This window comes from Fukomys damarensis, unplaced genomic scaffold, assembly GCF_012274545.1.
Source record: "Fukomys damarensis isolate Sample0158 unplaced genomic scaffold, DMR_v1.0_HiC HiC_scaffold_14, whole genome shotgun sequence".
Classification (NCBI taxonomy): domain Eukaryota; kingdom Metazoa; phylum Chordata; class Mammalia; order Rodentia; family Bathyergidae; genus Fukomys; species Fukomys damarensis.
In genome coordinates this window covers 42,202,322-42,230,104 of record NW_022900926.1, presented here as the reverse complement: position 1 = coordinate 42,230,104, position 27,783 = coordinate 42,202,322, and the positions used below count along the sequence as shown (strand labels likewise).

Sequence of the window (27,783 nt, the reverse complement as noted above, 5' to 3'; positions counted from 1 at the left end):
GAGATCAGTTGTATGTTGAGGGTTCAGGTGGGACAGACTTCCTGATCCTAGTGACAAGGAGATGATCTCTGTGTGGCTCACCCATCACAGGGGTTTCCCTGGATACCAGGACTTTGCCATATTTATTGAAACAAATATTTTGAAACCACTGGAACAGTGTTCCTCTTGGAGGAGTTAGCTCCACTGACATATTAAAGACTGAGAAGTCTTGAGAAAGCCTTATGCTTAACAACAAAAAAGCTTTTACTGGAAATACTTGACAATGGAGTCTGCAACCTCACAGCTGTGAAAACCTTGTCCTAGGAGGGGCAGACTTCCTGTGTCATATATTAAGGTAAAGGAAACAAACTAGGATCTATGTTTTAAAGAAATGATTGTAGTTTTATCTATTTATTTATTTTTATTTATTTTTTTGTACTAGGTATCAAACTCAGGATCTTGAGCTTGTAAGGGGAGCATGGTGCCACTGAGCTACATCCTCTGCCCTGTAGTGTTTTTTTGTTTTGTTTTGTTTTGTTTTTTGTTTTGGTACAGGGGATCAAACTCAGGACCTTGCGCTTGTGAGGCATTCATTGGCACCACTGAGCTAAATCCCTGCTCCCCAGCCCCGTAGTTTTAAAAATTAATTAAAACATAACTCTTTGGGAATTTCACTTCAAATTATTCTTGTAATCATTCAGGTTTTCAAAGATCTCTTTGCTAGAAGATTAAAGCTCTTAGATATTCATTAGGATGAAGTATTAGAAGTGTAGTCACAGAGATGTGTGTAAACCAGTGGTTTCAAGTCAGGAGTAATGACCCATTAGTGAGTGGTAAAATTGTAGTGAGTATGATCATTAAAGAAGATAGGATGGAATCAGAATCAGATGTAGAAAGGAGAATTATGTCTCACAAAACTCATTTTAGATATGTATCTCTGTGTGTAAAAGGTATTTCTTTAAGTCATGGTAAAATAAGTTGGAGAAATAGTGATATAGACACTGGTGGGAAGATAAGGGATAATAACAATACCTAATGTATATTGAGTCTTCCTATCTTGCAGGCAGCAGGTTAAAAGCTTTATTTGCATTATTTCAGTAAATCTTCACAATCAGTCTGAATTCATTATCATCTCCTTCATTTCTCAGATTAAAGAAGTCAACTAATAGATTAGGTATTTAATGTATGAAATAAATTAATTTGCCCTTCATCAAGCACCTAGAAAGTAGTTACTCCAGGCATTCTGAAGCTAGAGACTTACTTTGTACTCTTTCCAGAGAAGGAAAGACTTCATTCCCTTTCATGAGTAGTGCTTATTTTACCTGAGTCCTGTGAGCTTTCTTCAGCAGCTACTGTGGTGAGAAGATGTTTTAGGCAGAGGAGAAAGTGTGAGCAGTCCTGTGAGTGAGGCAGTTTGGTGTGTTCCCTAAGTCACCTAGTCTGACTAGTCTGGAACTTGTGGTAGCAGAAGAAAAATGGAATGGCTTTTAAGAAAAAAGACCCTGGAAGAAAATCTGGGTCCAAATTCTCCTTGACTATTAAATCCAAAATAAGAGTTTGGATTTTTGTTTTCTAAGCAGTAGAGATCTGAAATAAGCTCAGGAGAGTAACATGTTAAGATTTGATGTGTGGTAAGATAATGTTGTTCAGCAAGAGAGTTAGCTGGAAAGAGCAGGAAGTAGAGGCCATAGGAGTTCTGGGGCAGCTCAGCCACAGGCCTGGGCTGGTGATTTGGGGTTAGCTGTCTAGATTAGAGTTTATGTAAATACTGTTACGGGGGTGGGGTATGTGGTGGACTTAGTGTATTTTGCAGAACTCTAATTCATCTGTTGTTAATCTGGATAAACAATGATAAGCCTTGCTATAAGTACATGTGTAGACTGCTCTATTCTCATTGTTTATTGGAAATTACATGGTAACAGTGTCACTCTGATGAGTTTGAGGGTCTCTCTGCAGATACTGCTTCTAAACAAGGACCCATAGAAGCTATCCAGAAGTCAGTTCGATTGTTTGAAGAAAAGAGATACCGAGAAATGAGGAGAAAAAATATAATTGGCCAAGTTTGTGATACACCTAAGTCCTATGATAATGTCATGCACGTTGGCTTAAGGAAGGTCACCTTCAAGTGGCAAAGAGGAAACAAAATTGGTAAGGAAACTAAGGGACCATGTTATGAAAGCAGGCGGTGTTAGAAAAAACAAGGTTGAATTTTTATAGTTTGTCCTCTTCTTACAGATATAGCAAATACACATCATATCTTTTCTTATCTTTCTGTTGCTTAATTTCTAAAGTGTGATCTGAGAACAATAAATATGAATTTTGAAGAAATATTTTACATAGTTCTTTTAATTCAATAGTTTTGCTCAATCTCGGAAGGTTCTGTTGGAGAACTACTGAAATTTTACCCATTTCTCTGTTATATAAAAATATTATTTGAACAGAGAATTGATACAAATCAAGATAGAACAGTCATTTTTTCTGAAATGCTGTCTAATTAATTAATTTCCAGGTGAAACTGCCTCCTATAAAATAATTAGTCGTAGATTATGTGATGCCTCCGATCCTTCTCTACTTAAATATGTAATTCTTCAAGCATTTAGGACCAACGGGTCAAACAGTAGGGAAAGATGACTATGGGTCTCCAGAAATGGAAATGGAGCTTCCTAAGAGCTATCAAGTAGGACATAAAATCCTGAAAACAATCCAGTACTTCACACATAATAATTATTATTTTCAATCTTGTTTAGCTGTTTATCCCATTGCTTTAATATCTCATAAGGGGTGTTGGGAGATTGTATGTCCCTCCACTCCTAAGCCCGCAGCAGTGAGGTGATGGGGTCCAGAGGCAATCCTTCCTTTTGCCCCAGCCTCAGCCCAGACTTCTCAAGGAGCACAAGGGCTCAAAATGTGCCTAAGGAGTACTCAATGCTGGTCCTCTTCCTCTTCTGGGATTTTCCAAAGCTAGTTTTTCTCTATTTACAATGTTGACAGATAAGATGTATTGACAGAATTGCCTGAGACTTCATTTATTAGTGAACACTGAGAACTATTTTGGCCCTTGTAGTAAACATACTCATAGATAACATAGGCATCCAGAATTAATGGCTATTATTGTGAGTTTCAATGATCTAACCTGTCTGAGCTGACTGGAAGAGTGGCCTGTTGGTGTTGTTCACAGGGGAAGGACAATATGGGAAGGTCTACACCTGCATCAGTGTTGATACAGGCGAGCTGATGGCCATGAAGGAGGTGAGTCGGCTGGCTGGGCCTGTGTCACAAATGACTCTGAGTGATGGAGATTCGGAATGATAGTATTGCACACCGCTGGCTGAAGTACTGTCCAGTCCTCAGTCCTGCATTCTAGAATTTAGACAGGACCAAGTCAGCAGTGCCTGAGATAACACTTGAAAGTGAAGATGTTGAGGAGGGTGAGAGCAGGAACACAAGTGAGCCCAATTCAGCATAGGTATGAGACCATGATCCTACTACAAAGGGAGGCAGGACATGGGCTGATGGGGGCTAGGGACAGTAGCACCTTACAGGGAGAAGATAAGCTTTGTGCTAAACTTCTAAGGTGATTAGTGTTTCACCAGATACTGGTGGAATGGGCAGAGTAGGGAAACCTGAAGAATGGCTTGAATGAAGGAAACCAGCCTCAGTTATGTCAGAATGATTTGGTGTGGCGGAGAAAGTAGACAAGATTGAGGGTGAGGCAGAGTTGGGTTTTTTTTTTTTGTTTGTTTTTGTTTTTGTTTTTTTGTTTGTTTGTTTATTTTGACACAGGGTCTCACTATGAAGTTGAGATTGACTGGGGACTCCCTATGTAGTCCAGGCTGGTCTCGAACTCACAGTGATCCTCCTGCCTCAGCCTCCTGAGTGCTGGGATTACAGGCGTGCACCACCATGCCCGGCATGGCAGAGTTGTTTTTGACCCACAGGGTTCCCAGCCTCTTTGTCCTCTTTCTGAGCTGTGGTAGTGTTTATTATTTTTCTGTGTCAAGCCTCCTCCCTTTATGTCATTGCTCTAACTTGTAAATGTCTTACTTTTCTGCCTCTTTTTCATGTTTATTTATATGCTTACTTTGGGTTGGTTTTTTTTTTTTGAGACAGGTCTTTCAGTATAGTCCAGGACAGCCTTGATCTCACTATGGCTGGCCCCAAACTTTCAATCCTCCTGTCTCAGGCTCCAAAATGCTAGGATTACTGGTATGCAACCCAGTGCCTGGCTTTCTTTCTTTCTTTTTTTTAAATTGACATATCATAATTTTATCTATTTATGGAATACAGTGTGATAGTGGTAGCAAACCTATGGCACACTGTTACTGTGTTTTTCTTTTAAGACACATGATGTTAAGGGCTGGGGATGCAGCTCAGTGTTGCTATACCTTGCGGGCAAGTGCAAAGTCTTGAGTTTGATACCAGAAAACAAAAAAAAGACAAAAGATGTTAATAAAAGAGTTGTCTTTTATAAATTAAAACCTCAGTATTCAGGTTTAATTGAAGTTTTGGCACTTGTGATAAATAAGTGGGTTTTGGGCTGTAGTTTGGATACTCAGTTTCTAAAAGATTAGCCATCAATGCAGTATAATATGTGGCAATGGCATAGAGATCTGTGCAAGCTAATCAACATATTCATTATCTCACTTTTCATAATTTGAAATTTATTCTCAGCAGTTTTGAGGTACATACATTATTGCTAACTGTAGTCACCTCTTTAGCAGCATGGGTGAACCTAGATGACTGCTAGTTAAATAATAAGACAGGCACAAAAATACAGATATTGCATGGTCTTACATGTGGAATCTAAAATAAGCTGGACTTATTAACTTTGTATATTGTCCAGAACTGGGCACAATGGTTGCTTAGTGAATGTTTAATGCTTTTGGTGATATAGGTCACAGTTGACAGTGATCTTGTTAGCTATTACATCAGCAAATATTCAAAACAATCATGCTTAATTCACTTGGAACAGCAAAAGAAAGAAAATCTGAAAGTAAAGTTGCAGTCATATTGACCATAGACCTGGTTGCACAATGAAAATGTCAGATGGCTTACATTTAAGATGCTTGTTTCCAGTTTGACTGTTGGGAACGATTTTTTTTTTTTAACAGATTCGATTTCAACCTAATGATCATAAAACTATCAAGGAAACTGCAGATGAATTGAAAATATTTGAAGGCATCAAACATCCCAATCTGGTTCGGTATTTTGGTGTGGAACTTCATAGAGTAAGCTGACTTTAATCGCACTGTTTTGTGTGAGGAATCAGTGAGGGTACCAAATGGAGTCCTGTTCTACATCACAGGTCTTCTCATTTCAGAGCACAGTAACTTTGCCTAATTATCAGGAAATCTCCATGAGTTACATCATTTCTGCCTTCTCTCTGAAACTAAGGAGTTCTTCCTAAAATGTAAGTTGTAGACTGTAGTCATTAACCTGACATTATAAAGCACTGAAACCCATCCTGCCACTCTGAAGATTCTTCTAAAGTGCCCCTTCCCCTACTTCTTGTGACTTTTTTCCATTTAAAGTACAACATCAAGTGATACTGATTTTCTTTTCTATGTTTTTAAGGAACCATTGTGAAATAGAGAAAATTAAAAACTGAAATTTATTTCCCCCGCTGTGTTTAGCAGTAAACATGTCGAGGGAAAGAGGATGACTTTCGGAGCATCTTGGTATAGAGCCAGAGCTTCCAGGGGGAGTTGGGTATTGATCACTTCCAATGTTTTCACAAATATGTTCACATTTGAAAAGGATGTGTTTCAGTACTTAATAATATATTTATAGGGACAGCCCTGTTGGTCCCTGTCTGAGATTATATGGCAGACTTAATCTCGGAGGGTGATAGAAGTTCATCCCCTATGATTTGGAGGAGACATTCTTACCCTGACGAGCTGTATAATTCCAGACAGGAGGTAGGCAGCCACCTCTGCAGAGGAGCTAAACACGCCTGCTACATACACATTCAGTGCTCAGGATGGCTAGTGTAGTGGACCACTAGAAAGAAGATCGATTCCTCCGGGGCGTGGCCTGTGACATTTTCCAAAACTTTCATGTTGTGTCCATGTAAAAAAACCCACAAACACAGGCTGTGTTTTATTCCTCCTCCAGGAAGAAATGTACATCTTCATGGAATACTGTGATGAGGGCACATTAGAAGAAGTGTCAAGGCTGGGGCTTCAGGAACACGTCATTAGGCTGTATTCAAAGCAGATCACCGTTGCTATCAATGTCCTCCACGAGCATGGCATAGTTCACCGTGACATTAAAGGTAATCCTACATGTGTTTGGCTGATATGGGTAGGGTGCCTAGTGTTCAGCACATAATAAGTGCTCTATAGATAATCTTTCCACGCATACATACAGTTTCTCCAGATAGGTAGACCTTTGCTTTAATTATGCTTCTAATGAATCCTACATTGAAAAATAACGTTGAAGCCAGTCATGGTGGTGCATACCTGTAATCCTAGCACTTGGGAGGCTGAGGAAGGAGGATTGCCTTGAGTTCCAGGACAGCCTGGGCTGCATAATGAGTTCAAAACCAGCCTGAACTACATAGTGAGACACTGTCTCAAAAAGCTTTAAAAAAGGGGGGGGGTTGAGTTTTATCTCCCATCCATGAATAGGAATATCTGCTCTGTTTTCTGTTTCACACTACTTTTAGAGAAATATGTTTTTCAAAAGCAGAGTCTGCTATTTTATAGGCTAGTTTGACATAGCTTCTGTGCTTAATATTCGTGATCAAAGCAAACTTTTCCCTGTGCCAGGTCCTTTGAGTTTGTATATGAGTGTTCTGAGTATGTAAAGTGACAGTAAATAAGAAATGCTTGTATAAGTCAGGCTGTACAGCTGTGTCTTTAGAGACAAGAATCGGATTTATTTACAACAGTCTCTAAATTAGAATTCTGCTAAAGATTAATTTGGTCATGTTGCTTGATTGAAAGTACTTTTTCTTCTGCCATGAGAGGGGTGGCTATGCTTCTATCCCAGAATTGTCACTGTGACATTTGCCTTAACCATACCATGCCTTTGACTTTTGCTCTGGTGAGGCTTGTAGAGTTAAAGCCAGAGAGTATTTTTGTCTCTTTGGCCCTAAGTATTCTGTCATATAGTCTGAGTGAGGTAACCTAAACATGTTTGCTAAAGAGTTGGCCTGACTTTTGACCATGGACTAGATCCAGTCTGCTGGACTATTCTGGATTACACCAGAATTTGCATTGGTCTGGGTGTAAGAATTGCTCTTCCTTTTTAATGTCGTTGAACTATGAGTCACCCAGTATATGTGGGACTTGTTGACTACCCACCTATCCACCACATGTGTTGCACTGCTCTCTGAAGTCAGTCGGAGCACTGGCTTAATTGGCTCTTGAACAGGCTTTGGCATTGCCCGTTTCTGGTTATCCTACCACAAACATCATACTCAGTCTATGTGCACAATCATGAAATGGTAATTGTGTGTTTTATTCCCTGCCAAGAATATACAGACATAGAATATTTCCAGAACTATCCCTGTGTAAAGGACCATGAACTCTGCAAGGACTCAGATGTTGAGGATGAAATGTTAACTGTTGTCCAAATAAGTGGGTTTGTGTCGCCTTTTGAAGTATATATTGTAAGGCAGGTACCAAAGATGTGTGACTTGATTGGAATAATCATATCTTGTGTAGTCAACAGCAAAAGCCCAAGCTGCCCTGAAAGCCAAACAATAAACCCAAATTCTGCCTAGAGTTCAAGTTAGATATATCTATTGTTTGTAGAAATACAGGAAAATGATAGAACATTGTTTGCAGTTATATTCTACAGTAAATGCAGAGACAAGCTTGCTGTGACTCTGTAGAACCACAGTGTGTATGCCAGTTCTTTTCTAAGTGTCACTTCTTAGCATGGAGGCAACTGTTGCATACAACTCTGAGATTTGGAGGCTGCTGCAACATTTGTATCTTGTGTGTAATTTCTCTTTTAGTGTGTCTGAGAGATTTTAATATTAGAATTTATGCATGTACTTCAGATATTTTTGGTCAGTTATCTGCCCTGCTGTTAAATTTCTTTGCTTTGGATTATTAATGTTTGTGAATAAAGTTCATAAGTCTTTCTTTGAACAATATAAGTGAAGTTTCAAAAACCTTCATGAGCAATGTTTCTGATAGTTTGGTAACCATGTAAACATTAAAGGGCTCAACAGAGGCTGCTTAAGGACTGCTTATTTCTTGTTAGGTGCGAATATCTTCCTTACCTCATCTGGACTAATCAAGCTGGGAGATTTTGGATGCTCGGTAAAGCTTAAAAACAATGCACAGACCATGCCTGGTGAAGTGAACAGCACACTGGGGACAGCAGGTAGGCCCACCCCTGGCTCCCTTTCACTATTCTGTGCCAACCTGCAGAAGAAGTTTAGGAAGAAGTTTATAGTCGTGAAGAGGACTACTCCTTCACAAATGAAGGCCTCTGTCTGAGAGGAGTTGTCTGATTCTTGAAAGTTAAAAGCAGGAGGAAAGCCTCTTTCTCTCTTCCCAGAAAGACTCGTCATTTGTATTGGTGTTGTAAACTGTTCTAGTTAAATGGTAATTATTTGTTTTGATCACATAGTGCCATAAACTTTTTTGTCCTCTGCCACATTTCCTGTTCTCATTATGAATACAGGTTATTTGAGGATTTATATATTCAAAAGTTGCATTTTAAAAGACAGTTTTGTCTCCAAAAAGTCCCTTCAACAAATTTATTTTACATATCTATTTTCAAGTTTTCAACATTTCTTATTATATAATTTGGAAAGAACATTAATTTACTGCTTCATGCTATTAATATATGATGCTGTGTTTATAGCCTTTTACTATCATTTTATCTGTGACTTTTAAAGCATACATGGCACCTGAAGTCATAACCCGCGCTAAAGGAGAAGGCCATGGGCGTGCTGCAGACATCTGGAGTCTGGGATGTGTTGTCATAGAGATGGTGACTGGTAAGGTAAGCAGAGCCCACACCTGGAAGGGGAACTTCAGGAGGGCACTATATACTGACAGAGCAGAAATCATGGTTTTATTATTCATTATAAATTCTCTGGGCACATTTTCTGTGAGAGAACATGATTAGAGATTAAAATGTGACCTTACAAAAGATAATACAAAGTTATAAGATGTGACAAACTAAGAAATGAATATTTATAAGATATATGCTATGCCTTAGCAGTGTATTTAAAGAAACACACCTCAAATTAGAACAAGGAGATACAAGCAGTTACAAAAAGATACATGAAATGGAAAACTTGTGTCCACACAACTTGTACATGAACTTTGTAGCAGCTTTATTCTTAAATGGCAGAATTTAGAAGCAACTAAGATGTATTTCAACAGATAAATGAATAAATATGTTAAATCTATAAAAAGAAATAATGTTCAGTGATTTAAAAAATGTGCTGTAGATCCTCAGAAAGACATAGAGGCACCATAAATACATTTGGCTAAGTGATGAAGGATGTCAACCTGAAAAGGCTATGTCCTGTATGGTTCCATCTCTGTGGCATTCTGTAAGAGGCAGAACTACAGGAATCTTGTAAAGACCAATGGTTACCAGGGGAGGGAGGGATGATTAGGTAGAACACAGGGATTTTGGGGGTGTTGAAACCTTTCAAGGAGAGTGGTCATTATACTTAAGTCCAAACCTATAGACTGTACAACACAGTGACTCCTGATGTAAACTATGGACTTTGATTAGAAGTAATGTATTGGCATTGGCTCATCAGTGTAACAAAAGGACCACAATATTGCAGGATGTGGGTAATAAGAGGAACTGGGGAGGGTGAACAGAAGAGTGGGCATGTGAAACTCCATGTATTCCAACTTAGTTTTCAAAAAAAAAAACTTTAAGCCTGGTAATATAAAAAAGAAACCTAAGATGATCAGTCTCACTAGTAAGAGTGAAATTTTATTTTTTATTTAGATGAGTAACCTTTTTAAAGATTTGTAATATTTTTAGAGAAGAGCTAAGGAAAAAGACATATTATGGTAAAAAAATTCAAAGTGGTAGAATTGCTCTGGAGAATAGTTTTCAACATCTGTCCACACAAAGAATGTAGGCATTACATACTGCAAACATGTATTTAAAAATATTTTTTAAAATGTGCATAGCCCTTAAACCAAGACATTTTTCTTCTGAAAATCTCTCTTCTTGTGAAGATACTGGTGGGTAATTGTACAAATGTATAAAGATATACATTTATACAGTATGTCTATGTATCATTTATACAGCAAAAAGAAATGTCTTAAGTGTTACTAGGAAATCAGTTATTCAGCTGTACCTTCCAGCTGCTGAAAAAGAATACATATAATGCTTTTCAGATATTGTTACTTCTGTTAGCATTAAGGTAGGAAAATGACCATGATATCTGTGTTATTTTAGTCAAGCCATACAAAAGCAAAGATTCACATTCATGAGGACATGGTCAGCAATAACTAAGCAAAAGTAACAAATTAGAATGCTGTAGAAACTTATTTATTTCAATATAAATTTTTCCTATGATTATAATAATCTTTTCAATAAAGGAATTTTCATTATTCACCAAGATAACATATTACATATTCCTGTAAGAGTTGCTGAGTCTTACGTTTTAATGATATTTTTATATCATTATATATATTAACATCTTTTAGTTGGATGAAGGTTGCTGATAGATAATGCTGGACCTCCCAAATTGAGTAAACTATGCTGACCACTGGTTTGTAAACAAAGTTTTATTAGAACACAGCTACACCTGTTTATGTGTACATTGCCTTAAGCTGCTTTCATGCTCCAGTAAGAGAACTAAGTAGTTGTGACAAAAGCCATACTGCCTGTAAGCCTGAAGTATTCCCTTTTAAATTCTTAAAGAAAAGGTTTGCTGACCCCTGATGGTCATTAATTTCAAGATCCCTAAAAAGCAATTAGATATTTTTTGTGTTTATTTTTCCTATCATTGTAGAGGCCTTGGCATGAGTATGAACACAACTTTCAGATTATGTATAAAGTGGGAATGGGACATAAGCCACCAATCCCTGAAAGATTAAGCCCTGAAGGAAAGGACTTCCTCTCTCACTGCCTGGAAAGTGACCCAAAGATGAGATGGACAGCCAGCCAGCTCCTCGACCATTCTTTTGTCAAGGTTTGGCAGATTGCTAAAGTCTTCCTCATGTTTAAATTTATTTGAGTTCAATTTTGTATCTGTCACTTAACATTTGGAAACTTAAATATAAAATACCTATGTCTAAAATGGAAATGAACTAAATGTCGTCTTATGCCAGGCATTTTTGTATGTGTTTTTTAATTTGAAAAATGTTCGTTGAGGCTCTTCTGCTTGATCTATTTTGGTATTACATTGAAAGTACACTTGAGAAAGTTAAATGGAATTTTGAGTGGGACTGACTGAAGAATAGTTTCCACTCTTGGAAGCATGTAGTCTGCTTGGAGATTAGTAATGACTAGTCACTATGGTAGGAGCTATGATCATGGTGTGTATGCCACACCTTATGGTTGCTGAAAAGGATTTAATCAGTAGTCTCAGATATTTTCTATGGAATGAGATACTTAGCCTGTGAGAGAGGGTTTTGCCAGGTTAGGGATGTGGCAGACAAAGTGAAGAGGTATAGAAAGACACAGGCCTGGAAGTAGATTTGAGGGGTGTGTATAGGTGAGATCCTGATGGGGCACTGAATATGCAGAGTGCCAAAATATGTAGATGGAAAAGTAAGCAGGAACAATGGAAAGGAATTTCAGTTTAATTGTAAACATAATATGGTTAAGTTGCATTTTAGAAAGATGATTGTGGAGAAACTAGTTAGGTAGCTACTGACACTGGAGAACTGAGAGTGGACTGTCAGCATGAGTTATCAGCTACATTTAGGCGTTTGAATGGCCTTGCCTGAGGAACTGGTTAGATATGTGTATTTGTTTTTGCTTTTGGTATGAGGGATCAAACTCAGGACCTTGTGCATGTGAGGCAGGCACAATACCACTGAGCTAAATCCCCAGCCCTGAACTGGTTAGATATGAAGGGTGAGTCTGAGGAGGCCCTACAGATTCTGTTCTCAAGTCTAGGGTAAGAGACCAGCTGGTCAAAGGGTAGGCCAAGCAGGTGAGTTTCTTTTGGGTTAAGTGTGAGTGAGGTGTGTTTGGAATATCTCCTTGAGGGTTTCGAACAGGCATTTGTGTCTTTTCAGCCAGTATTCCAGGAAGTTAGGTGAGGGTACAGATTTGGAAGACAGAAGTGTTGCTAGGGGAGAATCTAGGAGTATGATGAGAATGGTCCCTAGTAAACAACTCTGCAGGCCCCTGCGCAGAAGAGGAAGGGGAGTGGCACTGGTCTTGGTGAATGGGAAGAAGGAGCAAGATCTGGATTAGCTGTAGAGGTATTAGAGATACATAATTAAAGAACGACTATCTATTAGGTATAAAATACATATAATGTTTATTGTCCTGAGCTTACACATATATATTTCAAAACTTTTCAGTAGTCAGTTCTTAAGCTTACCCTGAGAGCAGGCACTGAGCCAGCGCTGACCTGCATGTTTCCCTCCCTCCTTCCTTTTCTTTCTTTCTGGCGGTGGGAGTGGAATCCAAGGCTTCACACATACCAGGCAATGCTTTACCACTGAGCTATACTCTCAGCCTTGAATTTCATTTCCTGAGCTTCCCCTGTCAGATGCATACATGTAGGCCCACACCTGCAAGGACTCAGCTCTCTCCTGCTTCCTCACAGGTCTGCACAGATGAAGAGTGATGCTCACCAGTCTGTGGCCTAGTAGTGTGTGGATGCGGAGAACTCTGAATCACTACTGTATGTAATATTTACAGAAAGACTGCTGAGAAGCAGTGCAGCCTTAACCTTCCAAGACTGAAGACTGCACAGGTGACAAGTGTCACTTCTCCTGCTGCTCCTGTTTGTCTGACGTGGCACAGCCCTCTTGAGTGATGGCGTCCATGAGGTTAAAGAAGCTGCATGTTAAGTGCCATTACTACTGTACATGGATCCTGCCTCTGTCTCCTCCATTTCTTGAGCAACTGAGAACCGTGACATCAGTGTAGTATTTTTGATCTTTTGGGTTCAGAAGAAGTTGTAGTGTTATCAGGCGTCCTGGACCTTGTTTTTAATATCCTGTTGTTGAGTGCACTGACTGTGAAACCCTATCGTTTTTGTTGGCAAGCTGCAGGTTTGTAATGCAAAAGGCTAACTAATGAAATTTAAGAAAAAGGTTCTTTTTTCAATAAATGGTTTATTTTAGGAAAGCTAAGTTATATTGTCTTTTAATGGTTAACAATTCAAGAGTCAACAGTCTAGGATGTTGGACCTTTTCAGAGCTTAGTCCTTTTCACCTACTTCCTCATAGAAGGAGCACAGCCAGATTCACTAGGCTGAGGGCTCACTGAGGATGTCCTTGCTGACCAGTAGCAGATGTAAATGAAACAACACTAATGGTATAAGGTAGCCCTTCTAAGTTATTTTATATTATCCAGCACATTTAGAACCAACAAAAGCGCAAGCCTTGTTATCCCATGTTGGGCTCAGTTTATTTTTAAACCAAAATATATAGGTGCTAGGTCAATGTAAATACTGCTGAATGAGCTCTTGATAAATCATTTTTTTTCAGAATGTAAACTGAATTTCAGCAGTGTTCTATAATAGCTAAATTATATGTCATTGATAGTAGTGTCCTTTATTTCTTTATGCTATTAAATTTTTTTTAAGATTGACTTTGAAGCTTCCTTAAATCTTTTTAGAAGATCACTGATTACTCCTTACACATAAGCAGCCCACCCTGTGAGTCCTTTCTTAAGCAGGCTCTGCATGCACCTCCCTCCAGGATAATTATTCTCCCACATCCGGAGAATGTTGACATCACAGAATTTAAACAGACTCTTAACATTTTGTTTAGATTTGAAATTTCTTTACATAGCCTTTTGAGTTATAATTTACATAATGCTTCAGCAGTAAAATTCATAGTTTTGAGCCAGGCGTGATGGTGCACATCTGTAATTTCAACACTCTGGAGGCTGGTACAGGAGGATCACCATGAGTATGAGGGTAGCCTGGGCTGCATAGTGAGACACTGTCTCAAAGAAATAAAATCATTGTCATTGTACAGCCATTATTATAATCTAATTTTGGATTAAAAAGAAACCATGTGTCTGTTTGCAGTCACTTCCCTTCTTACCACCATTCTTAAGCAACCAGCCACTACTTCCTACCTTGTAGACTTGCCTATCCCAGACATTTCATATCATTAGAAACTTGAAACATATAATCTTTTAGTCTGCCTTCTCTTCGTGTTTCTGAAATTTATTAATATTGTATGTGTATCAGTACTTCATTCTTTTTTTATTGCTGAGTACTATTCCATCCCCCACTTTGGTATCAGGAATCGAACTCAGGACCTTGCACTTGTCAGACAGGTGCAGTGCTGTTGAGCTACATCCCCTGCTGAATACTATTCCATTGTGTGAATGTTCCATCACAGTTTATCCATTTCTGGTTTTTAGGCATTTGGATTGCTTCTTTTTTATTGTGATGATGACAATCTGGATGTTCCTGTATAAGTTTTTGTATGGACTTGTTTTCATTTTTCTTGGCAATAGAATTACTGAATCCCATGTTCAACATTTTCAGAAACTTTCAAACTATTTTTCATAGTGGTCATACCAGCAGTGTATAAAGGTTCCACCTTTTTCATAACCTTGCCAGTATTTGTCATGGACTTTCTCTTTGATAGTAACCATTCTAGTGAATGTAATGACCTTGTGATTTTGATTTACATTTCCCTAATGATGGTGAACATCTACTTGTCTTCATTGGGGAAATGCCTCTTCAATCTTTTGCCCGTATTAAAATTGGGTTACTTGTCTTCTTATTGAATTGTAAGAAATTTTATACATTTGAAATCATGGTACTTTACCTGATACATGATTTACAGATACTTCTTTTCCAGTCTGTGGCTTGTTAAAAATGATGTCTTTTGAAGCATTAATGTTTGTCTGTTTTAGCAGTAATAGTGATTGAGCCCAAGGCCTTTGCAATGAGCTACATCCTCAGCCCTTACTATTTTGAGATAGAATCTTGCTGAGTTTCCTAGGCTAGGCTTGAATTTGTAATTCTCCTGTCTCAGCCTCCCATAGTGCTGGAATTTTAAGAGTGTACCACCACACTTGGCTAGTTTTCAGTTTTTTTAATTCTCTGATTCATGAACTTGTTCTTTATTGCTTGTGCTTAATATCACAGTTAAGAAATCGCTGCCCAACCTAAGATCACAAAGATGTATGCCTATTTTTTTCTGAGTTTTACTGTTTTAGCTCTTAAATTAGGCCTGTTTCTTAATTTCCAGGAAAATTCAGACACACCCTTTGCATATGAATATTTGTGTGACCAGTATCTGAAAACAGTTCTTTCTCCAGTAAGTTATTCTGGGGTCTCTGTTGAAAACCAGTTGACCATAAATGTAAAAGTTTGTTTCTGGACTCCCAATTCTGTTCCATCAGTCAGTATGTTTATTATGTACAGTACCATACAATCTCGACTATTGTTAACTTTGTAGTAAGTTTTTAAAATGGGAAATATGAGTCCTTCAATCTTACCTTTTTCAGGATTATTTTGACTCTTCTGGGCTATTTGAATTTCCATGAATTTAGCATTAGTTTTGCTTTTTTTACAGAAATAGAAAACTAGCTAGTATCTTGATAAGGATTGGATTCAGTCTATGGAACAACTTTGGAAATAGTAACTGTTATCTTAATTTTAAATTTTCCAATCTGTCCACAGGATAGCTCTTCATTTATTGGTATTTGATTTCTTCAGCAGTACTTTGTAATTTTCAGTGTACAACTTAAAATTTATTTCTTAGTGTTCTTTTTCGTGCTATTGTGAATGAAAATATTTCTTAATTTCATATCTAGATGTTCATTGCTAGTGGACTGGTACTTCAGTTCACAAACTTAATTCTTTCTATGATTCTGGTTGCAAAATGAATTGGATGTAAACCAAATCAAACCCCCCCAATAAGGTCAACATTGAACATAACTATTGAGTTTGATTCAATTCTCGTCTAATTCAGTTTGTGATCACAATCATGGAAAGAATTAAGTTTGTAAACCATGGTACCACTGTATATATGCATACATTTGATTTTTGTGTATTTATCTTTCAACCTGTGGCCTTGCTGAACTCAGTCATTGTAGCAATTGTTTTATAGACCTGTGAGCATTTTCTGCTGATGCAATTATGTTGTCTATAAGGAAGCTTTGCATCTCCCTTTACAAGATGCCTCATTTTTTTTTTTTTAATCTAGTCACACTAGTTAGATGGTCTAGTACTCTGTTGAATGGCAATGGTGAAAATGCAAAGTATCCTATTTTTGATCTTAGGACAAAATCATCAGTCTTTCACCATTAAGTGGGAGTATAGTTTTTTCATTAATGCTTGTCTTGTTGCTCTCATTTCTTGAACAAAGTACCTGATACCCACAACTTAAAAGAAGAAGAGGTTTATTTAGGTTCACAGATTTTAAGGGATTCACTCGATAGTCATCTGACTCCAAGAAAGGAAGGGCATGGCAGAAGTGTCTGGCAGAGGAAAGATGCTCACATAAGAAGCAGAGAAAGAAGGGAGGACCGAGGGAAGGAGGTACACCATTCCAGGTCACATCCCAGTGACCAGCCTTCTCCAGGATACCCCACGTCCTAACTGCATGTTCAGCTACTGAACTATTAATGGATAAATCCACTGATGATACCCTCAAGATACAATCACCTCAAAAGCCCATATCTGAACACATGTGCCTTTTAATGGTCATTCCTGATCCAAACCATTACAATGGACTTTGTCATTTGAGGAATATCCTGTTTAGCAATGTCCTGTTCCTGACTTGAGAGTTTTTATTGTGATTAGGTATTAGATTTTGTCAGACACTGTTTCTTCATCTAGTGTAATGATGTTATGGTTTTGTCTTTTATTCTGTTTAATATGGTATATTGCATTGACTAAGCTAGTAAACTACTTTTGGTATCTAGGATAAATCCTTGTTGAACATTGTGCATATTTCTTTTTATATGCTTTTGTGTTCATTTGTGATATTTTGTTGAAGACTTTTGATTTTGTATGGTATGAGGGATATTGTTCTGTAGTTTTCAGTTCTTGTGATACCTTTAGCTTTGATATCAGGGTGATACTGTGCTCCTATAGTAGTAAGCTCGGAAGTTTTCTTCCTCCTCTGTTTTCTCAGAAATGGTGAAAGATTAGTATTATTCACCAGACTTCTTTAAGTGTTTGGTAGACTTTGCTAATGAAAGCTGTTGGGCCCGGGTTTCTCATTGTGGATAGATTTTCAGTTATTAGTTCAGTCTCTGTACTTGTAGAGCTATTAAATTTTTTTATTTCTCCATTTATCATTTTCAGTAATTTAAATCTTTCTAGGAATTTGTCCATTTTAGCCAAGTTGTCTGATTTGTCGAGAGTTGTTCATTGTATCCCCAGTAAGACTTTTAATTTTTCCAGGGCTGGTAGTAATGTCTGCTGGCTTTCTTTAGTTTAGTAATTTTGTTTTCTCTCTCATTCTTGGTTAAATAAAGTCTTATCAATTTTGTTGAGCTTTTCAAAGAATCAACTTCTGATTTCACTAAAATTATGTATTGTTTTTCTGGTTTGCATTTGTACTTACTTTCCATACTGATCTTTATTGTTTCTCTCCTTATGTATGCTTTGGGTTTAATTTACTGAATTATTTTAGAGATAGCGAAGGTAAAATGCTAGTACATAAAAATAATCTGTCAGGGTTTGGGGGGATGGGTATTATTAGGAATTGAAAGGGCCTTTGTATTGAGCTACATGTGTAGCCCTTTTCTGGAAATTTTTTAGATAGACTTGCTAAGACTCTTAAGTTGCCCAGGCTGAAATTGAACTTTTCATCCTCCTGCCTCAGCTTCCCATAGTGCTGAATTTAGAGGCATGCACCACCAACTATTTTGTTTTCATAGTTTACAATAGAGTCCATATATCAGTCATTCTAAAGATGACTTCTGAATAACAACAACAACAACAAAAATGAAAGCGAGGGATAGATTATTTTTCCACCTAAAATAGTAGCCTCGGTTTGCTGGTATTATATTCTTCAGAGTGTAGTTGGCAAACATCTTCTGTGAATGGCCAGAGGGTATACTTCTGGTTAGTGGATCATCCAGTCTTGGCTGCAGATACTTAGCTCTGGTGTTACAGCATGAGAACAGCTGCCATCAACAGTGCGTGAATAAGCAGGATGGAGCAAGCAGCAAGCCAGATTTGACCTACAGGCCATAGTTTGCCAACCTTTGCTCTAGAGCAGTGATGGGGACCTTTCAGAGCTTTCAGTGATACAACAGCCTGTGGCAGCTTGGGTGCAGCGCGTTCACCACTACTGCTCTAAAACATTCAACAAAATTAAGATAAATATTTTCTTTCTAACCTAGAAGAGCTTATGTAAGTGTATTATTATTCCAAAACAATCCCCTCTGGAGGCTGTCTTATTCATACAAGTTATGTAGGCAGTAAGAAATGAAGCTATACTCCTAACAGATGTGGCAGCCACTAAGAAATCAAGACTGTTTCCATGGGCTTGGAGAGGCCACACGGCATTAAGGTCCATGGAGATTCCTTTGAATTTACAGACTGTTTAAGTTTAAAGGCTTTGTACAAAAGTAACAAAACACAAGGAGGAAGGGTACAGGCTTACTGTTGGGGAATGTGTTTCTCCATATGGGATTGTGCACCTGTGTTTTGAAGCTTACTTTTCTTTTTCTGCTAAGGGAAGGATTGTTTTCCAAAATGAATCAGATACTGATAATATGTAACACCTCTTTTCTCATCATGAGTGTATGAAGTCACTGCCTTGCATATCAATTTCTTATCATTGTAGTCAGAATTTCTGAAACATGCTGCTTGAAATGTTTGTCACTTCATCCCTTCCTGTGGCCTCTCCCTGAGTGCACAGAAGGCTCAGAACTTCCATCTGAGGAAGTCCTCTGTCATACACTCCAGGAATGTGCCATTAAAAGAAAAACAACTTTTCTTTACTTGACATCTTTCTCAATAGTCCTTTTCCATTTTAGAATCATTATAACTTGCTGAAAAATATCTTTTATTTTGAGCTGAAATGAGCCTCCTTGCATTGCTGACTTGCAGTCCACCTCTTCCTACACGTTTCCCTTCACTCCAGCTCTTTCATCTCTGTCTCCCAAGTTTTTTCTGCAGTAATTGCCAGATCACAGATCTCCCTCAGTCTGTCAGTACCCTTGGAGAGACTGTCAGGCCAGCTGTGACTGCAGGGACTTGCCACAGCAGGGCATTGTGTCCTATGTCATAGTTCTGCAATGGCATGATGCAGAACATGGCCCTGCCTATGTAGTGTGTATGTCTGTACTCAGGGAAGCAGACCATGACATACACACACCCTGCCCTGGCCTTGTGTGGGGGTCATTAGGGGGGACACTTTCTGTGATAGTGGACAAAATGATATGCATGTATTGAGAAAGGGCAGAGGGAAGAGAGTATAGAAGAATGGTGGAGCTGAAGACATGGAGAACTGACAGCAGAGGGACAGAATGGCCAAGGGACAGGGAGGTGACAGGTTGCAGGGCATTCCCATTTTCCCTAAAGACAGCCAGGAAAGGAACAGGACAGATCTGCATTTGCCCAAATTAGAATTTCATAGGAATTTTATCCCATTAACCTGGGCCTTCTAGTGGGATTTACCACATAACTTATTAATTTTGTCTGTTCAGTGTATCAATAAAAATGTGAAAATTGGTACTCTACATGACAGAGAGTACCCAGGTTGACATTCTTTCCATTGATCACCCCTACAGTAATACCTCGGTTCACCAATGTGTCTGTTGGCAGACTGCATCATGTGACAAATACGACCATGGCCATCTTCACACTAACACACAGATGCAGCCATTTTCTCCAAAATTGTAAAACGAATTGTTGTAAACTGAGGTACCACTGTATGTTAAAAGGCTACCATCCACCCAAACCACACATTCTGAAGAATATGATGACTAGCACGGTTCTACCAGACACCTTGCGGATTCACTAGCCCAATGATGAATCTGAGAAGGTGCACTTGGCCAGTCTAAGATTTCACCCTAGGGCATCATGGCTATGTCGTAGCCATCACTGTTTTCTTTTATGTACTCAGAAGTCATCCATTTAACAGTATCTCCCAGAATGCTGTTGCATAGCAGCAGTCTTTAAAGTTCATTCCTGTTCCTGCTATAACTGTCTCCACACAGTCCTTCCTCTTAGGTTCTCTGAACCTGGGTATAGCTGGTATAGGCTAAGAGAGAGAGATTCACTATTCCCTGGCCTGAACTGCACTTGTCCTGCTCCTTCCTACTTTCTTTGATAGTCAAAGCAGACAGAAGAGGAGCCACTCCAGCTCCTGTAGCATGCTTCATCGGGGTTTTGGCCATAGGTGCACATGAAGACACTCTCAGAGCACTTTCCTCGGCTGACCCACTCACAGGCAGAATGTTCTGCAGTGCTGTGGCCTTCTTTTGTATGTTCTTTAAATACGGAAGCTACCCTGCCCTGTCCCACCAGCATCTCTCTCCCGTTATTAGGACACAGAACAGCATCCTGAAATGCCACTGATGACTTGGATTTCCTAGGACAGTGGTGGCAAACCTGTGGCATGTGTGCTGCAGCGGGCTGTTTGTATCATTGAAAGCTCTAAAAGGTTCGCTGTCACTGTCCTAGGGTGTCTGGCAAGGGTCTAGCAAACAGTACACTGTGGATGGAGTACAAGGGGTAATCGAAAGATGCAGTGAATGTTTAAATTTTTTCAAAGCTTATTGCAATAAAAGACACATTTCTAAGGATGGTGGGGTGTGTCCAAAGTGAGGGAGCTTTTGAGGAGTGAATGGCAGTCTCTTACTGTAATAAAAGTTTTTATTTAAATAGCCACATTATTTGATCACCTCTTGTTAAGCGAACATTGTAATTCTGTCAAAAACATGGTGTGTCTTCATCCATCTTATTCACCAGATCTAGTACTGGGCAAATAGCCCTTCAAAATCAAAATCATCATGAATGTTAAACAGTTTGAATCTATACAGGACATCAAGGCAACCATGACAAAACAACTAAAAGACACGCATGAAGAGGATTTCCAGAACTGCTCCAGTAAGTTTCAAGAATATTGGGATAAGTGTGTTCAAAGCCAGAGGAAGTACTTGGAAGGGAGTTAATGAAAATACGTCTTTTACTCTAGAAATTTAAAAAATGTTAAATATCCATCATAGTTTTTTCTTTTTAATCACAACTCAGGAGAGAATGTAATGTTTGTTATCATTTCATTTTAGAAATCTAAAGGATTTATTAGCAGCCCTAATTTTGTATTCATTGCACTCAGCTCCTTAAAATTGAGAGCACAGATGGCAGATGTTTCAAACTTACTTAGCCACTGTGGCATGTAAAATATTTTTGTATGGAAAAAATATGAAGGGTAAAAATTATATGACTCTTACCCAATGAACAACTTTACCAACCCAGTCCTAGGAGATATTTCTATTTACCGAAAAGATCTAGTACATTCTTAATAAGTGCTTTTTAATCAGTTTACAGCCTTAACATCACACTAGAACACGGTTGCAGGGACTAAGGAATACCCACTTTGTCTGTTCCAGGAAGCTTAGCTTCCTGCTGGAAACTCCGCAGCTTCAAAGTATTGACCATATGTAAAGGACTTGTTTTGTTTTGTTCTTTTGCCTGATTGTTTTAAAAGAAGTTCTTCTTTTTACTGCAGGAAGGGAAATCAGTGTTTGAAGCTTCTGAGTAAGTGCTCCTTTCATGCAGCCAGTATTCAGGAAGGGCCCTGATGGAGGAGGCAGGACTGGACACTGAACAGAGGGGCCCTCCTGTGCCTGAAAGGTGAGAGCCTAATGAGACACACACTTCTTAGGTGACATCTCCAACTCTACAGGCCATTTGTGCCAAAATGATAATTTTAAAGTGTTGACTATCATACTGTAGCAGTTGGTGACAAATGATGTGAGTAGTGTCAGATGTCCTGGGCCCGGGGAGATAGCGTCATATCCATTATCCTTTAATTCCTCTTGAGCAGTTCATCTAGTGCTTCAAAGACACGTGATGGGCCAAGGCCCCTCCAGTGCTTGCTTGGCTTTCATTTACATTTGCTTAAGTCTGGAGCACTTGTAAGTGTTTGAGGTGCTCTGGGTGGTAAGCGGAGCTGACCTGGCTACAACGTATATGTAGGCTTGGGGTTCTGTGTTGCCCAGCCTAGCTTTTGTCATGATCTGGTTAGGACAGAGGGACTGATGGCTCAGGAAGACTGTGGTCTGACTTTTCTAGTGTTTACCACAGGTGGGATCCTGCCCTCCCCAGAAGGAGTTGGAAAAGTTACATGCGTTTAAATCACCCTGGGCATTTTTAGGAAATCACCCTGTTGAGAGGCAACCAGTTTTCAGCTAATCTTCACAGGCACTGTGTCTTTATGTAACTGGGGAAGGATCCAGAAAAGACAGTCTGCTTCTGGTTTTAAAGTCCTTTAATGATGCACGGCAGAGACAAAGAAGATCCCCAAGTCTAGAGAGCCACATGCGGGTCTCCACTGAACATACCTGTGGAACAAAGTAGGTGTCCACAGGCAGGATCCTGAGTCACTCCCAGCTGTGCAGTCCTCCCACTCAGCAGCTGGCCCTAGTCCACTGGTGGTGAACCTATGGCACACATGCTGCAGTCGGCTGTTCATTATCATTGAAAGCTCTAAAAGTTTCACCGTTACTGCCCTATACGCTTTTGTTTTGAATAAGAGCATTTATCAAAACAAGCCAGGAGCCTACCAGGACACTTGGTCCTCATGGGCAGCACCTGTCACCACAGCTTGGTCTTTTCTATCCTCTGTATGACTCATCAACTAGGCGGTTGGAAAGGACAGTGCCAATACATTCCCAGGCATTTTGCCCTCATGCTAGCTCCATTGCATTTGAAAACTACTCTAAGGCTGGGTGTTTTGGTGCATGTCTGTAATCCTAGCACTCAGGAGGTAGAGGCGGAAGGATCACTATGAGTTGGAAGCTAGCCTGGGTTACATAGTGAGTTCAAGGCCAGCCTGAGCTACACAGTGAGACCCTGTCTCAAAACAAAACAAAAAAAAACTAGGTAAGGCATTGGAAGCCACACTTGGTGATGGAAGCTGAACACACCTATTGAGACAACGTGAGAGACCTTAGTAACATGGAGAGCCCCATTGGACAAGTGTGTCCCTGGTTGCACTGGGGTGGACATGATGGCCTAAAGGCTCCTTGTGCAGGTAGGCAGCAGGGTGGCCCCTCTAGCTTCCATGTGCTTTCAGGATAATTGGCACCACAAATTCCTCCAGATAGTCTGTAATCCCGAGGCCGAATGTGTGCTTTCCCACCTCAACATTTCCTAGTAAATATGTGAAAAGTTTGCACAGTGCTTTACAAAAAGCTGAAGCAATACTCCCGTTTTGACCTTGAGAGTCCTCATTGGTCATTTTTCTTCACTTCTGTATTTTAACTTTTTTTGTTGTTCTGAAGATAGGGTCTCATTAGGTTGCTGAGGCTAGGTTCAAACTTGCAGTCCTGTCTCAGCCTCCCAGAGTGCTGGGATTACAGGTGTGCAGCGTTACACTCAGCTCGTTCATATGTGTTAAGTTCTAAAGCCTCTGTTGAACCCATTCTGTTTTGCTTGAGAATTTGCCAGACCATTATTCTGCTCCATTGGGGAATGGCCAGAGCTGCTTGTGGCCAGTTTTATCAGTACAGATATTGGAGTTTATGTCTTAATTACTGTCTTCCCAACACATACATGGGAATATATTAGGAAAAGACTGCTATTTTAAAATTATAAAACAGCTTCTTTTCCAAGGTCTTTAGAGACTAAAGCAGTTAAGACAGATTGCAGTATTATTGTGTGACACCATGGAAGCTTTTTCTCTGTAAAATAAAACCATAGGATGAGAGACACAGAGCCTCAGTTCTGCCTGCATAGCTTATCAGAGCAGCTGCTAAATCAATCCCCAAACTGGTGTCTGGGAGAAAGTCTCTGTGGGCTTGTATCATGGATGTACATTAAACCCCCACCTTCAAGCTGCAGAGCCTAGGCTAAGCCTTTAGCACTGGAGATGGCCTGCCTTGTTCTATAGATTTCAGTAAAAATGGATATTTTTCTCCATCTCCTTGAATTACAGAAGAGGCTTTTGACAGCGTTAAAACTCAGCTCTGTGGAGACAGGGACATTAAGTCGTGAAGCCCTCAGTCCATGTTGCTGTACTTAAGGGACACAGGGTAGCTTAAACTCCATGGTTCTTACGTCATAGGAAAATAAATACCCTGGGGGTCAAACAGTTCATTGCTGAAGAGATGGAGGAGTGACCTGAGGAATGGGGCTAGATACGGGGAGGGGGATAGGACTCCTTCCTGAAGTACCAGGAGAGGAGCAAATCAGGTCTCCTCTGCAGGACATTTTCTCCACAGTGGTCTCAGATGACTGATGAGAGAGCTGTCAGGATCTCTCCCCAGCACCCAACATTCCCTTGACTTGCAAAGCAATTTAAAAAACCACCAACTGCTTAGCTCTTTCCTAGAATTTCTCTGACCTGGCACCAGAGGCACTGGTAAGCAACCTGTTAGCTTGTCATCCTGTTTATTACAAGAACAGTTGAGGAAATCTGGGAGCCCCTTTTAAGTCCCAAGACTTGGTACTGTGTATGTTAAAATGTAGATAATCTCTGTATCATGTGGGAGATGACAAGGAAAAAAATGATGTCTTTTTAGCACTACCCGGTAATTGCTGAGCAGTTTTGAAGAGTGGCAACATGGAGACAGCTTTCTAGTCCTTCATCATATTTATTTAGTGCTTTAGGATTCTCAGAGTATGTCTCTTGGCCCTTATGACAACACAAGAGGTGTCCTGAGAGGTAGGGTGACTTGCCTGGATCTTACAGCACATGAGCTACAGAGGTCTGCAGGTGAACCTTGTGACTTGGCTAAAATGAGCCAACAGCCTCGCTCAGGTCCCCAGCCAGGGCCCCCAGCCTCAGGACCTCGCTCAGGTCCCTAAAATCCAAGGGTAGTCTGCCAGGCACTCACACACACCTCACACCTCTGAGTGCCCACCCATCTGGGAAAGGCACACCTAGGCTTTTGTCTGTGGAGCTCTGTACTTGCACTGTGGGCCCTATGCAGATGGGCAGATGCACTGGGCTTATTACTACCATGCCAGTGAGTGTATACTCAGGTTCTCTGATACTCTCCCACAAACACACCAGAGTATGTTCCTTTTCCACTTCTGCAGACTCAAATTCACTTGAACCAATGATACATTGTTGTCCCTTAAGCAGAGAGAACTCCAGCACTCATTTTTAACTCCTTGACTCATCTGGTCTGTCATGCTTAGTAAACACTCAGTGGAGCAAACACCTGAAAACATGACTCTGAGTGTGATGTGCTTTTGGTGAGCTGTTAGGCAAACTCTACAGCAAAATAGGACATTTGTACCAGGTAGTGTGTAGCTGTGCACAAAGAGAAAGGTGCTGTCTTCAGCATCTTGGCCTAAGAGGACATGCTACCTGGTATGCCCTTTTCTCCCTCCTTGTTTTGAATCTGGCCTTGTGACCACAGTCTGTAGACGTCCTCTCCATTGACCATCGCTCCCGAGACCACATGGGCAGAACTCTTCAGTGGTGGAAAGTGGGAGCCAGTTGGGAGCCCAGAAGAGGAGAGGAGCCCAGGGAACCTGGTCACAGAAAGATCTGGTTCCTTGGAGGCTGCACACCAGCATATGTGCTAGGGAAGGGAGAAGTGTCTTTATCAATGACCTCATGCTGATTTTTAGGGATCCAACGTCTACCATCACTGTTGAGCTGAACATGAGGTGCAAGACCATCTCACAAATTGCTACAGGATGTATAGGCTTTATTTTCTTGTTTTCTCACATTCAGTTTCAAGATCAGCTTTTCAGGGAGTTGAGTGGATCTTCAGGATTTAAGTGAGGGACTCTGTTTTGGTGAGACAGAACCAGAGCTGCCTTTGGAGTTCCCTGTGCGGTATCACAGGGAAGAACTCAGCTGCCTCCCAGCACCTGCCCTCACCTGCCTGCTGGCTTTGCCCTCACCACGGAGGGGTCTCACATCCAGTTCTTGCCAGAGGGCATCACTGTGTTGGCATACCCTATAACAGGCAGCCATCATGTGGGGGCCATCTCAGCCCAGACTCATGAAAGCTCCTGCCAAGAGCTCAGTCTATCACCACTGCCTTCTGGAATGCCCAAGCTCAGGGCAGAAGGTAACAGGAGGGTGGAGTGTTCTGTATACATACGCCACAGATGACCCAGACAAACACTTTAATTTGTTTTTGGAGGCATAATTTAGTCATCTTACCTGAAGCACTTTGCACTCTGGCAATCAATTACAGAAGACGCAGCACCAAAGGGTGAGGGGAACATGTCCCTCCTGTTCCCCAGCCCTGCCCTCCCCTGCAGGCATATACCCTTTGTACTGTCACAGGGCCAGGCTCACACAGCCACACAGCCATTACACACACACACACGTGTGCAACTGAAAAGAAAGAAAACCAACACCCACTAAATCACACGGGAAAAAGATTTAAGAGCATCTTCCTCCCCATCTGATTCTGAGAGCAAACTCCGTGGCTGGAGAGACTGTGACTTCCATGTCCCAGTCTCCATCATTGTGTCCTGCTAGGAAGGCTATGCAGAGGCCACCAGTTTCCCCAAGGCTCCCTTTGGGGTAACATACCCCCAAGTCAGTCACTGTGCTTATGTCTGTTGTCACTGTTGCCATAGGCAGAGCCCTTGTCAATTTCTGTCACGCCGATCATCCATCGAACTCCCATAGAGGCTGCAGAGACAAGGGAGGAGTACAGTTAGGACTCTCAGCAAGATCCTGGGCCATGTGTTCAATGACAGTTGTGCAGAGGCAGCTGGCTGCAAGTCAGGCATTGGCTGAAAGCAAATTTGGGGTGCCATTTCATAGCTCTAGTTCATCGTCTGTCTAAGGTGACACGAGCACAGCAAGGCTGCTCTGCTGGGCTTTTGTTGTTGGCCATTAGCGGATTACAGAATCTGGCAGGCTGGATGCAGCTGTAGGTGCCTCAAGGAAAGCCTTTATTTTCTGTGCCCATTCCCAAGCAAAGAGGACTCTTCTGTAAATCCCCGGTGGGAGTTTACAGGGCACCTGAAGTGAACCTGGATCAAGAACATACCAGGAGCCTGGAAGGGCAAGAGTTCCAGTATCTATCAAGGACCAACCGGATCCCAACATGGGATAAGCATTGGAGCAGGGTGTGAAGTCCCCAACCTCGCTAAATGCCTTTGCTTCAAGGATGTAGACTGTGACAGAGGAGGTACCAGCCCCCAATGAAACACCAGGAAGCTGGAAAATGGAGCTGTTGTGCTTAAGTTGCTGTGGGAGCTATGCCCTCTGGAGCGGGTAGGCTTGGTGAGCTCCTTGGGTGGGACCATGTGTTCCTTATGCTGGGCTCCATGCTGGGGTCTCACAGCCACCATTTATGATAAATGTAATCATGGACAGGTAAGTTGATGAAGTCTCCCAAATCACAATGTTTATGTCACAAAGCATTAGCATTGGGCTCTGTCACTCAGATCACCTGGAACACACTGGGGCAGAAGGCCAGCTTAGTGTAGTGGATGCACAGGACCCAAACATAGGTCGATTAAAGTGAGGAGACTTCTGTCCCAATCCTAGACTTTCCAGGGAAGACCTCATTAGCAATGGAAATATCAAG

General features: G+C 40.5%; 2 protein-coding genes across 8 annotated transcripts in view; one reads left to right on the top strand and one right to left on the bottom strand.

Moving 5' to 3' along the window:
• Map3k4 (mitogen-activated protein kinase kinase kinase 4) overlaps positions 1-13,236 on the top strand; it is a 101,162-nt gene extending 87,926 nt beyond the window's left edge. For 5 of the 6 annotated variants that reach the window (XM_010631041.1, XM_010631039.1, XM_010631040.1 and 2 more), the window contains 8 exons: positions 1,936-2,127; positions 3,158-3,228; positions 5,091-5,207; positions 6,094-6,253; positions 8,197-8,319; positions 8,840-8,946; positions 10,937-11,116; positions 12,710-13,236. In XM_010631041.1, coding sequence (XP_010629343.1) covers positions 1,936-2,127; positions 3,158-3,228; positions 5,091-5,207; positions 6,094-6,253; positions 8,197-8,319; positions 8,840-8,946; positions 10,937-11,116; positions 12,710-12,730 — 971 coding nt within the window. In that variant the 3' untranslated portion in view covers positions 12,731-13,236. Of the gene's footprint in view, positions 1-1,935; positions 2,128-3,157; positions 3,229-5,090; positions 5,208-5,299; positions 5,390-6,093; positions 6,254-8,196; positions 8,320-8,839; positions 8,947-10,936; positions 11,117-12,709 lie in introns of those variants that run through there. The other variant, XM_010631042.2, reaches the window with a different exon arrangement.
• A 9,866-nt stretch (positions 13,237-23,102) lies between these two features.
• The window catches only part of Agpat4 (1-acylglycerol-3-phosphate O-acyltransferase 4), a 115,100-nt gene continuing 110,419 nt past the window's right edge, over positions 23,103-27,783 (bottom strand). For both annotated transcript variants that reach the window (XM_010631037.3, XM_010631036.2), the window contains exon 9: positions 23,103-26,876. In XM_010631037.3, coding sequence (XP_010629339.1) covers positions 26,782-26,876 — 95 coding nt within the window. In that variant the 3' untranslated portion in view covers positions 23,103-26,781. The remainder of the gene's footprint in view (positions 26,877-27,783) is intronic.